General features: G+C 41.2%; 1 protein-coding gene across 3 annotated transcripts in view; it reads left to right on the top strand.

Moving 5' to 3' along the window:
- Positions 1–12,096, top strand: part of TSHZ2 (teashirt zinc finger homeobox 2) — a 234,680-nt gene that overhangs the window by 138,067 nt on the left and 84,517 nt on the right. The window contains exon 2 of one of the 3 annotated variants that reach the window (XM_074605044.1): positions 216–3,167. In XM_074605044.1, the coding sequence (XP_074461145.1) occupies positions 216–3,167 (2,952 nt within the window). Of the gene's footprint in view, positions 1–215; positions 4,327–12,096 lie in introns of those variants that run through there. The other 2 variants (XM_074605043.1, XM_074605042.1) reach the window with 2 other exon arrangements.

Genomic DNA, 12,096 nt, shown 5'->3' with positions numbered 1-12,096 from the left:
ATTAACTCAGAATCCCTGGCAGTTATAAAGACTTACGATCATCTGCCAATATAAAAAGAGACATCATTTGGCTTTTTTCACTTCCAGAACTAACAGGCAATAAAGTAGTAGAATAAAACGAAGTCTGATAAAGAAAACACATAGTGAAACTAGAAAGCTTGAACTGTAGCATTCTCCATTAACAAGTTATTTCATATATTGACATTACATTTCAGGTTATGTCCAAGAGGAAGATTTAAAGGAAGAGGAAGATATAAAGGAGGAGGAAGATGATGATGACGACAACAACTCAACTGCTCAACTCCAGGGCAGCAATGACACTGGCACGGATGAGGAACACGAAGTGGGTCCTGAGCAGAAAGGGAACTTTAGTTACCAGAATTCCCCTGGCAGTCATATATCTAACCAGGATGCGGAAAATGAATCACTACTAAGTGACAGTAGTGACCACGTGGCAGATATTAAAAGCATTTGCTCTAGAGAGCCGCAGGACCCAAAAAACAGCGCCCATCCCAAAGCCCAGAATGAAGCACATGATTGCATGGACAAAATGACAGCGGTCTATGCCAACATACTGTCAGACTCTTATTGGACAGGCTTAGGGCTGGGTTTCAAGTTGTCTAACTCTGAAAAGAGGAGTTGTGACAACAGAAATGGAGGGAACAAAGCTGATTTTGATTGGCACCAAGACGCACTGTCAAAAAGCTTACAGCAGAATTTACCTTCCAGACCTGTCTCGAAACCCAACCTGTTCAGCTCGGTCCAGCTCTACAGGCAGAGCAGCAAAATGTGTGGAACTGTGTTCACGGGCGCCAGCCGGTTTCGGTGCCGGCAGTGCAGCGCTGCCTATGACACATTGGTAGAACTAACAGTCCATATGAATGAGACAGGTCACTACCAAGATGACAACCATAAAAAGGACAAGCACAGACCTACCAGCTACTCAAAGCCCCGAAAAAGGGCTTTCCAGGACATGGACAAGGAAGATGCACAAAAAGTACTGAAATGTATGTTCTGTGGTGACTCTTTTGATTCCCTTCAAGATCTGAGTGTTCATATGATAAAAACAAAACATTACCAAAAAGTGCCTTTGAAGGAGCCGGTACCAACCATTTCTTCAAAAATGGTCACTCCAGCAAAGAAACGTGTGTTTGATGTTAACAGGCCTTGTTCCCCTGATTCCACGACAGGGTCTTTCTCAGATACTTTTTCTCCTCAGAAGAATGCGAATCTGCAGTTATCATCTAACAACCGCTACGGCTACCAGAATGGCGCCAGCTATACATGGCAGTTTGAGGCCTGCAAATCCCAGATTTTGAAGTGTATGGAATGCGGAAGTTCCCATGATACCTTGCAGCAGCTCACGACCCACATGATGGTCACTGGCCATTTCTTGAAAGTCACAAGTTCAGCTTCAAAGAAAGGAAAGCAACTTGTTCTGGATCCTTTGGCTGTGGAAAAAATGCAATCACTGTCTGAAGCACCAGCCAATGACAGCCCAGTTTCAAAATCAACCAGTAAATCATCTGCAGAGTGCATAGCTCCCACCTCTGAGCTAAAAAAAGAAAGTAAAAAAGACAAAGCTGATGACGCAAACAAAGAGGAGAAAGCAGTAAAAACTGAAGAGTATGAAGATACTCTTCAGAAACCACTGGATCCCACAATGAAATACCAGTACCTCAGAGAAGAAGATTTAGAAGATGGTTCAAAGGGTGGTGGGGACATTTTAAAGTCCTTGGAGAACACTGTCACGACAGCCATCAACAAAGCTCAAAATGGAGCACCCAGCTGGAGTGCATATCCCAGCATCCATGCAGCTTATCAGCTCTCAGAAGGAGCTAAGCCGTCTTTGCCTGTGGGTTCCCAAGTACTGCAAATCAGGCCAACAATCACCAATAAATTAAGGCCCATAGCTCCAAAGTGGAAGGTCATGCCTCTGGTCCCTATTTCAGCAAATGTGGCCCAGTGCACTCAAGTGAAGAAGGAAACTGATGACAAGGAGGAGGTACAAAAGGACTATGCTAAAGAGGGCATCCAACCTGAGCCTGCCTCACTCAGCCAGAGCGAGAGAGAACCTCTCCTCAAATCTGAAGCCTCTGCAGAGCCAAAAAAGACAGAACCGTGTCCCTTGAAAGAAGAAGACAAAATTAAAGAGGACAGCGGAAAAGAAAAACCAGTCCTCAAGGAACCAACAGCATCTTCTCTTAGTAATGGTTGTGCTGCTGCCAACCATTCGTCTGACCTGCCTTGTGTCAACCCTCTCAGCGCGCTGCAGTCAGTACTGAACAATCACTTGGGCAAAGCCACTGAGCCTTTACGGCCTCAATCCAACTCCAGCCCCAGCTCTAGCACAATTTCTATGTTCCACAAGCCTAATCTAAATATGATGGAGAAGCCAGTTTTATCTCCTGCTCCAACCCCACCAAAGCCTGCAAATGTATCCAGGCACTATTTGTTTGAAAACAATGATCAGCCTATTGACCTGACCAAATCCAAAGGCAAGAAAGCTGAGTCAGCTCAAGCACAATCTTGTACTTCTCCACCTCAAAAACATGCTCTGTCTGACATTGCTGACATGGTCAAAGTTCTTCCCAAAGCTACTACACCAAAACCTGCTGCATCTTCAAGGATCCCATCTATGAAACTGGAAATAGATGTCCGACGCTTTGAGGATGTCTCAACGGAAGTCTCCACTCTGCATAAAAGGAAGGGCAGACAGTCAAACTGGAACCCTCAGCATCTTCTCATTTTGCAAGCTCAGTTTGCTTCCAGCCTCTTCCAGACATCTGAAGGTAAATATTTATTATCAGATCTAGGCCCACAAGAGCGCATGCAGATTTCAAAATTTACTGGACTGTCAATGACCACCATCAGCCATTGGTTGGCAAATGTCAAGTATCAACTTCGGAAAACCGGAGGAACAAAGTTTTTGAAAAACATGGACAAAGGACATCCAGTCTTTTATTGCAGCGACTGTGCATCTCAGTTTCGAACCCCATCTACTTACATTAGCCACTTAGAATCTCACCTAGGTTTCCAAATGAAAGACATGAACAGGCTGGCTGTGGAGCAGCAAACCAAGGTAGAGCAAGAAATCTCCAGAGTTTCAGTTCAAAGGTCTCCTGAAACAATAGCTGGAGAAGAGGACACAGACTCTAAGTTCAAATGTAAGTTGTGCTGTCGGACATTTGCGAGCAAACATGCAGTAAAACTTCATCTAAGCAAAACACACAGCAAGTCACCAGAACACCATTCACAATTTGTAGCAGAAGTGGATGAAGAATAACTCTTAAGGTATGCATGCTCTATAGCGAGTTTTAATTTCATCATTTTAAGGAGGCTTCATAAGACATTTGTACTTTCTTAAATGTAGGAAAACAGTATAAAATGCATAATGTACTCCTGCTTCATTAATCTAATTGCATGTACATATCCATTTTATAATGTTTTCAAGAAGAGAGCTTGGTAAATGCATAACCACACTGCCCTATATAGAAAAGTTGCTTCTTATTAGTATTTTCAAAATAGCTGTTTTCCCAGTTCTCACTCTCTTTCTTGTTTCTAAGAATTAATTGTTTCATGTCCTGTGCGCTTCAATGTGGAATGCAAAAACTAAATGCTACTCTTTGCAATGAGAATGAAAAAAGCACTGAAAACCAAAAGATTAGTACCTCCTTCAATGCTAACATGCCAGTAAATCTGATTTTGATGGGGGAAAAGAAGACAATTTAAATGTCAAATTAGCAAAATCTTAATTGTCACAAGTTTCTCATAATCTCAAACCCAGCCTCAAGAATCTACAAATAACTCTGGAAAGTTTGTATCTAGAAATTTGGTTATTCTTTTGTTGATATTTGGATATTCCGTTTTGTAAAATATTTTCATATTTTACACTTACTTAAACACTTACTATTGTGAGTGGCCTTTTTTGTCACATCACTTTAACCTAGCTCTCCATCATTCCTTTTTTAATCTTTAAGATGTTTGATTATATTTTGTTTCATGTTGGTGGGAGTGCTAGTCAATCCATAAACGTCACTGACTTCAGTGCAAGTTTTCATATAACCCGGGGGGGGGTTAATGCTTAATTGAGGAAGCAGCTAGATCTTTTTACAAGCTTAATATTTCAAAGACCTGTTAGTAGGATACTTCTACGTTAGTGTTGCTATTCTTTGCTGAAAGATACACCAACCGGAGTACTGCCACAACCAATGTTTATAACATGTAATGTAATATTCAGATGACACACAATTTTTGCATTTTTAATTTTACTTGATTCACAAACTTGAATATTCTTGATTTAAATAAATATGCAGAACATCAACTAAAAGTCCAAATAGAAGTTTTTTGTTCTAACGAGTTTATTTCCAGCAAGGCTCTGTTAGTCATTCCCAACAGTATCTCCAGCAGACTCAGGCTCCTCTTCTGTTTGCAGAATAATCATGTGCAGATTCAGATTTTCTCCAACGTGTTCATTACTTGAATAACATTCGGAAAATGAATTTGTCAGACAGTCAAAATTAAAGATGTGTTGTGAGTTGTCACTTACGCCACCTGCTATTGTGGCTATTCTCTGGCTAATTAAGGGTGCAAGCACTTTGAGGATGAATACCCGTTTGTGTGAAGATTTCACATTTGTTTGCTGCAAATATTCATGAAGTTTTAAGAAACAATTTCTGTGTACAGAGCCAGCACAAGGACTATGCATCACTTAAGCCCCATTAAAAAGGCTACTTTTGAATAATTTAAACCACTAATCAAAGGGTTACTTTGGGATGGGTAATAGAAGCTATTACTATAGAGTATAACGTCAGTATTCAAGCGCAATAAGGTTTAAGTTTTGCATACATCTTGTGCGTGCTGTCTGCATTTGACTGGATTTATCCTTCCTGCATATTTTAGCCAGCAAAATTCCATCTAACTCAAAAGGAGTTTGTTTTCTAAAGAGGGCTAAAACCTTTAAGTTTCCATTTTGGCATTTTTCACCCAATGTTAGAACTCAACAAATACGTGTTCCTTGTTTATCTGACCATTCAAAATCAACATACCTGACAAAATATCAGAAGACTACAAGAGATTGGTTAGGAAAAATATACCATACTTTATTTCCTTCCCCACCAGTTAATGATTATTAAGATTCTGACATTCATAGTTTTCATACAAGAGATATCAGAGCAAACCAATAATTTGGGTACTATCAAACAAAAGCTATCTGCCAAATATATTAATATAACAGTTATTTTGGCACATTCATGGCTTAATACATGACAAATCTTTCAGATTTGGTCTTAAAAGCACCGTGTTATTAGTAAGAGGCAAACCAAACACCCACCTTTATAAACATGCTACTATTTCTGAAGATTTGGGGAACAAATACAAAGAAAAAAAAAGCTCCAAGGAAAAAAAGTGGTTCCTGCATTGTAATAAGCTGCACAGACACATCGCGGGTATTATTCAGGCAATATGTAACTACACAAATAAGGTACTGTCCTTCCTGCCTTTGGGTACTGAGAAATCGCTGTCCTCTTAATACTCATCCATTTCTAATTTATATCAAGATGCAGGTTGTATGTTACCTTTGAAAAAATATATTTAAATTGCAATGACAGACTGATAGCACTGTTATCTGGAACTATAATTTTAGTTGGTATGCATGATAGCACAAATTGTATGAAATGATGGGGTATTTTGGATAGCATTGTAAGGATTTTATTACAGTTTTGGAGCCGTAAGCCTATCGAAGTTCTGACTATGTTAGAATTGTGAAGGCCAGAGTTCATCCATACGGTTTCTTCCTGAGATCTGCAAGGAGACTAAATCAAAAAACAGGGATTTTCAGGGTTTACTTATTCTTACCATGTTATTTTTAAGATTCAGTATACATTTGAATAATAACATAGAGGAGAGCACAGTATTTAGAAACAAGAAATATAAAGCATACTGAGATTCTTAAAACACGCATGTGCATTTGCATATACTTCTTCCAGGCAATATTGTAGTGAAATAGAAATAAAAATAGAGAAAATATATGGAAATAAATGGAAATAAAACCGTGGAAAGAGTACTTAAAGTATAGAAATATATAAAATACTTCCTATATTTCAATAAAATTTACTATTAAAGGTTATATTTTAAAATTTTAGCTATCATTAAAAATATAAATTAATAATCTGGTTTAGTACTGTAGAAAAATGTGTTATGTATATGGATTTATTTTTAAGACCTCTGTGAGGCTTTTAATAAGAAATTTGCTATAAATTCTTTTTAAATGTAAAGACATTTATATCTGTTTTATATTCATCTTTGGTGTTTTCTTGAATTCTTCTAACTGATATGGGTTTAGTAATGTAAAATTATGTGTAATATACAACAGTCAGATGTTTCTATTCTCTTTCATTTAACCTGCTTCAAATTTGGTTTTATTGCTATTCTTCAAAGAAAACCCACGAACATTATGGAACATGGCTTTAATTGGAAGTAATTTGTATGTGGACTTATACCTTTGAAGAACATTTGTTCATTTTTTCAACTAAATTAGAATTTTTGTGTTGTCCTGAGTAAAAAAAAAAAAAAAAAAAAAAAAGACAAGGCAGAATTGTATTTCTCACTTTAAATTCAGGTGAGATTGGCTATAAACTGGTTGGTAACCAAAGCTATCTGTGGTCTTATCTACAACTTTTTATAGAAATAAGTCTCTCTAGAGTCAAATTTACCAACTTGATTGGGGAGATTTCTTTTTCAAAAGACCCTGATAAGTAAACAAGCAGCTACCTGAGATGAACTAATTTGAAAGTAAGGCTGCTGCAAAACAAAAAAATGAGTCATAATGATAAACAGTTTTTCTCTCTGTTTCCTCCTTTGTCTTTTTTTAACCATCAAGTTTAAAGCTTCTACAGTGCTTTTTTTCTACTTTATAGGAGACAACTGACATTCTGTGGTAAATGGAAGAAAGAGCAGAGCAGAACTGAAAATCCTCTAATGCACTGACACTAACTTGCCCTCTATTGTTGAAAATGAGCAGGCAATCATGATTGTTCATCAAATGGCTCCTAATGCAGTTAAAGCATTCAGCTATAATTTCTCCTTGCATTTATAATTACTGTCATAGACTGCACACCTCAGTGAGCAGATTAAAGCTATAAACTATTTAGCCGTAGCTTTAAGATGAGGAACTTGATTTGTCTGGCAGCAGTTATTTGTTAGAGAGCTTGACACTTCACATAAAAATGACTCAACTTGATGAAGAACAATGCAGTTTAAGCAATGCAGTGATTTTAAATCAGTCATTATACCACGCCCTGTAAGAATTGCAAAGCAATTTGTTAAATGATATATAGGACACGTAGATAACTGTATGTGTTAAGTATACCAAAATAGAAGATTTTTTTCTTCTGTGGATTTTATTTTCTCATTCCTCTGAAACAGTAGGAGCTGCTCCGAACATCATGTTCCACAATTAGCCAATGTTGGTGTTACACGGGCAAGGATAATTGTGTGAATTAGTCGTCCAAAACTATATTTTAGAGAATTTAGCTTGCTCGTCATCTTTCATTTCTTCTTACCAAGAAACATTAGAAACTGAGAGACCCCTTTCAGGAGCATCAGACGTGATGGGAGGCAGCTGCCTGTAAGTTGTGTACATCACGATTTTGTAAGCAGAATTTACCTACAAAACTGAGGGTTCTCACCTCGTCATCAGCCAAAAAGAAAGGGTTCATTGCAATGAAAGTCTTGATTATTCAGTTCGAATGAGACTTTTCTGACAACCTCTTGGTGGAAAATGATGACTTCTCAATGGTAAAAAAATTCTGTGGGGAAGTCCCATTTTCAAATAGACTTTTCTTGGTATAAACTGGGTAAAATTGCTGAGCACCACAAAGCAGAGAAGAGGAGACAGGGGAATAGGAAGAGGAGTAGGCTGGTCTTTCTGCTGTGCTGGAGGAGAGACACAGAGCCCATTCTCAGCAAGGAACTACCTCCAACCCATCACTCATCCCTCAAAATAGTCCTGTTCTGGTGAAGCCTCAGTTCCCCTAATCCTTTGAGATTTATCACTGTTTCCCCAAGTGGTAGATCAGGATATTTTTTTAATTTAATATTTTTAAATCTTCAAAATTTTCCTGGATAGCATTTTTTTAATCTAGCAATAGTCCTTGTAAAACCAGTAATAGTGTGTTCTTGGCTTCCCTGAGAGCAGGGTCAGGCCAGATGATACATCAGAGTGTGTCTGCACAGATCAGTGCAGATTTACTTGCTTTTTACCAATACTACAGGTTGCCATTAAGATCGGTATTATTTAACATTGCACTAGCGCATCCAACCCATGAGGTCAACCCATATAGTTTCTAGGCTCTGTATGGGCATACTATATATGACAGTTCCTGCCCCAAGAAGGCAGGAAGCCTTCTGCTCACAGAAACAGCAACTTTTAAGTATTTCGACCAGATTTTAACTGACCTTGAATAGCACCTACCTCCTCAAGCATTCAGTATTCATAAGGATATCAAGATCTTGCTTTCTCCTTGCTGCGTCTGATATTATTAAATGCTACAGCCTTCATAATCTATAGCAGAACATTTTTACCCAATGAGATTTCAAAGGAAGGGTGTCTGAGACTTATTTATACATTTTACACCTCAGCAATCAAATCGCAAAGATCAATAACAAAAGGAAAAGACATGAGCGGTATCCAGCCCTTAAAAGCACCTTTCAATAAAAATAATGTAATTTAGCAGGATGATCACTCAGTGCAAATATGATGGAGCACAGATGGAAAATGAGGAACATTACAGATATGGCTTTATGGGAGGAGGAAAAGAGGAAGAGATTTTTCACTATTTATTGGGATAATGAACAGATAATTCATGATTATTAAGCTGTAGTCTTCAGGCCTCATTCTGCCTTCTCTTTCCATCTCCTCGGTTCAGAACTGGGTCTGATTGTGCATGTAGGCAGGGTCCATTGGCTGGGGAAGGATCAGGCCTTTACACTAGTTTTCACACATCAGCGGAGTCTCGCAGGATTCACACGAGTCGAGCTCCAGCTCAGGACCCTGCCTGTGAGAAGAGAAATGAGGTAGAACAAGCGACATGCGGCACAGAGCTTGTCGTAATTGTGACAGAGTTCCTTTTTTCAAGAGCGTCTCACCGTCAAAAAAGGGGCAGCAGATCCTGAGTTTCCAGCCCATGATGGCATTAAGACATGGCACCAGGTAGCAAGATCAGAGCCCCTGAGAGAGCCTCCTGCCACCTCCCCGTGTCTGGAGAATTGTGTTTTCCCAAGACCGTGAGTTGGCCAAGCCCCTGAAGGTGTGAGGGGGCAGAAAGGTTTCCTACGCTCAAGTTTGCAAGAGGGATCCTGCTCTGGGGCGCAGCGTTGGCTCTGTCGGCTCGCCTTCCCGGCAGATGGACAGACGGGACAGCCGTGGGCATGGCAAAGGCTGGGCAGCCATGAGGAGGACACATCGGTGGTCAGAGACAGAGGGAACAGCAGCAGCTCGCTGGAGCAGAGGGAAGGAGGGAGACATGGGGCCAGGAGGGGACTTGTTCATCGTAGTAGATTTACACAATCCCTTTATTAAAACAAAACAATTCCCCCTCACCTCCAAAATCCCTCCCTGCCAGCACTCAGCGCCAGCTCTTCTGCCAGGGGTCAGCACATGCAGGAGTGGGGGTGGGAAGGATGGGGGAGTGGAGGAGGTTGTCATGTCTAATGAATACCCTGAATGTATCGAGATATATATTTTTTTCATTTCAGAAAAGGTTCCATTAAGAGGGAGACAGCCCTAACATGTGCTTTGGCCCCTCATCAGATTTATGAGTATTTGCTCTGCTCTTTAATAGGAAACTCTGCAGCAACTGCCACCTTGCCTGCTCTCCCTGAGATACACAGTGGCTTCTCGGGGAAATGCACTTCATTATTAATGTGAATTTGTACGTTTTTATGACACTGCTTGGGGGAAGGGGCAGGCAGAGATTTCCTGGTGATATATGCTCATTTCTAACCATTTATTGTCCCAGACAATCGAAGAACAATGATAAACATTGTTATAGAAAGTGGAGGGTGCTGCAGTGACATTTTTGAAGGGAAAGGAGAGGTGGCTAGAGTGGCTTTGTTGTGGTTGTTTCCCTCCACTCCATCTCTTCCAGCACCTGCGTCAGATCAAGTGACAGAGTGGTCTGTGCGGTGGCAGTGGCTGCCTCCCCTTGCCCGCCTTTTCTCGGGCCAGCCAAGACCATTTGCTTGGGGCTTTGCTACAGCGGAGCGGGGTGCAGAAGAAGAAGAAGGAGTTAGTCCTTTGGGAAGCCTATTGCAGAGAATCACATGCTCGGAGTCCCCATGCCCCTTTACCCCAGCAGTCACTTTTTGATTTATTATCAAGTGACCAGCATGGAAACTCTGTGCACACAGCAGCAGCTGCGAGGCAAAGCAGGCCGGGAAGAGAAAGGCGAGGGTATGTGGACACGGTTTACCTCCAGTTTCCCTTTCTACCACCACACTCATCCATGACTAACACAACCGTACAAGAGCTCCAGGAGTCGGTGAAAACGGCGGGTTTAGGCTGCATTGAAGAACGAAAAAAGTTCATCCTTCAAGCTCAGTCAAAATAGAGAGATCATGAAGGCCATGACCTCTACATGCTCTTTTGTTCCCCTCTTCTGCCTTTCCCAGTAGTGCTCTGCACCATCTGGTGAAGGTCAAGGTCACATTACACTGTGCCATGCAGTCCCTCGAGCTCCAAAAGCCCCGGTGCTTGAGGGAGCTTCCCTGCTCACCGTTGGGATATTCACTCTCTGCATCACTGCCAGGCTGAGCTTTCTCTGTGCTGTGGAGCCCGTAGCCTCCAGCTATAAGTGAACGATTGCCATGTTTTGTGTTCATATTCTATTCCCTCGCCCTAAATATGCACAATCCTTTGTAACAGGAGATGTGCCCGACAGCTGAACACTGCTAAGACTTTCTTTATGACATTTTTGTGCTCTTCTCATACAGCTGAATAGTAGTGAGGTAAGGACATCAGAAGAGGCATACAGGGTTACGTCAGAGGTCCGTTGTGTCCATCCTATCTCTGACCATGACCTGTATAAGAATGTAAGAGCAGGACAGACATGTGATACCATTCCAGAGCACTCTCCCAGCCTCCAGGTTTACAGTTCAGGGACTTCTTCAGCAGGAGGAGGTCATCTTCCCCTGCTCCTAGAGCTGCAGAGAACCTGCAAGAGGCCTTCCTGCTGCAGAAACTTGGGCACAACTGTGAGGTCTCTTGGGGCAAGCTCCGGAGGTGCCTCATCCCAAGTCAGGGAACAGAGGATCTACAAACCGTCCCACAGCAGTCAGAACAGGGCTGAGCCTTCATGCTTGCTCTTGTGCACACGCAGAAGGAATGAATCACACCCAGCATGCAGAAGGGGTATCAAGCCCCCTAACCTAAGGGCATCACACTTTATTCCGTTCTCTGTTCTGCTTTCTCTGGGAGTTTTCCATGACGTGATAAAAATTCCACCCTCAAAAGATTTCTCTCTCAGTGTATGCAGAGCAGGACTTGCAGTCTTACTGCAGAGCATAGGCCAGAAATTCAGAGGAGGCAAAACTGCTTGTTCTGTTGCTCATGGATAGTACTAGTTTGATCCCTTCTGGGCTTGCTTTCAGCCTTTCTAAAACTCCAAAGTACTCTGTGCGCAGACAAAAGTGTTTTTCCCCTCTCTTGTTGGAGAACTGTTGAAGTCTCAAATGTGAAACTTCTGTTTTCATAGTCATTTAATGAAAACTCACAAACACTCCCTATTTCTGAAAACTCCAAAGTTTATACCATGAGCAACACAGACTACCTGAAATTATCTGTCTCAGTACATGTTAACTGATATCCTGGTGTAGTGCACAGCTGCCGGTAGATATCTCCATTACACAGTTCCACCTCTCCACGTCTTTCTTTTCTCAAGCCAAGATTTACAAGAACTTTTCTGTCCAGTTCCCTGTCTCTGCCCTCTGCCACTCTTCATGCAATCCCTGCACAGTCTCCCCGTACCCACATGTGCATCAGTGCTCCAAGCGCAACAGTGGCTACACAACACCGACTGTATTTCTAGGGGGGCAAGG

The sequence above is a fragment of the Larus michahellis genome, chromosome 12 (genome assembly GCF_964199755.1).
Source record: "Larus michahellis chromosome 12, bLarMic1.1, whole genome shotgun sequence".
Lineage (NCBI taxonomy): Eukaryota > Metazoa > Chordata > Aves > Charadriiformes > Laridae > Larus > Larus michahellis.
The sequence above is the reverse complement of the archived record's forward strand: the minus strand, read 5'-3'. Positions and strand labels throughout refer to the sequence as shown.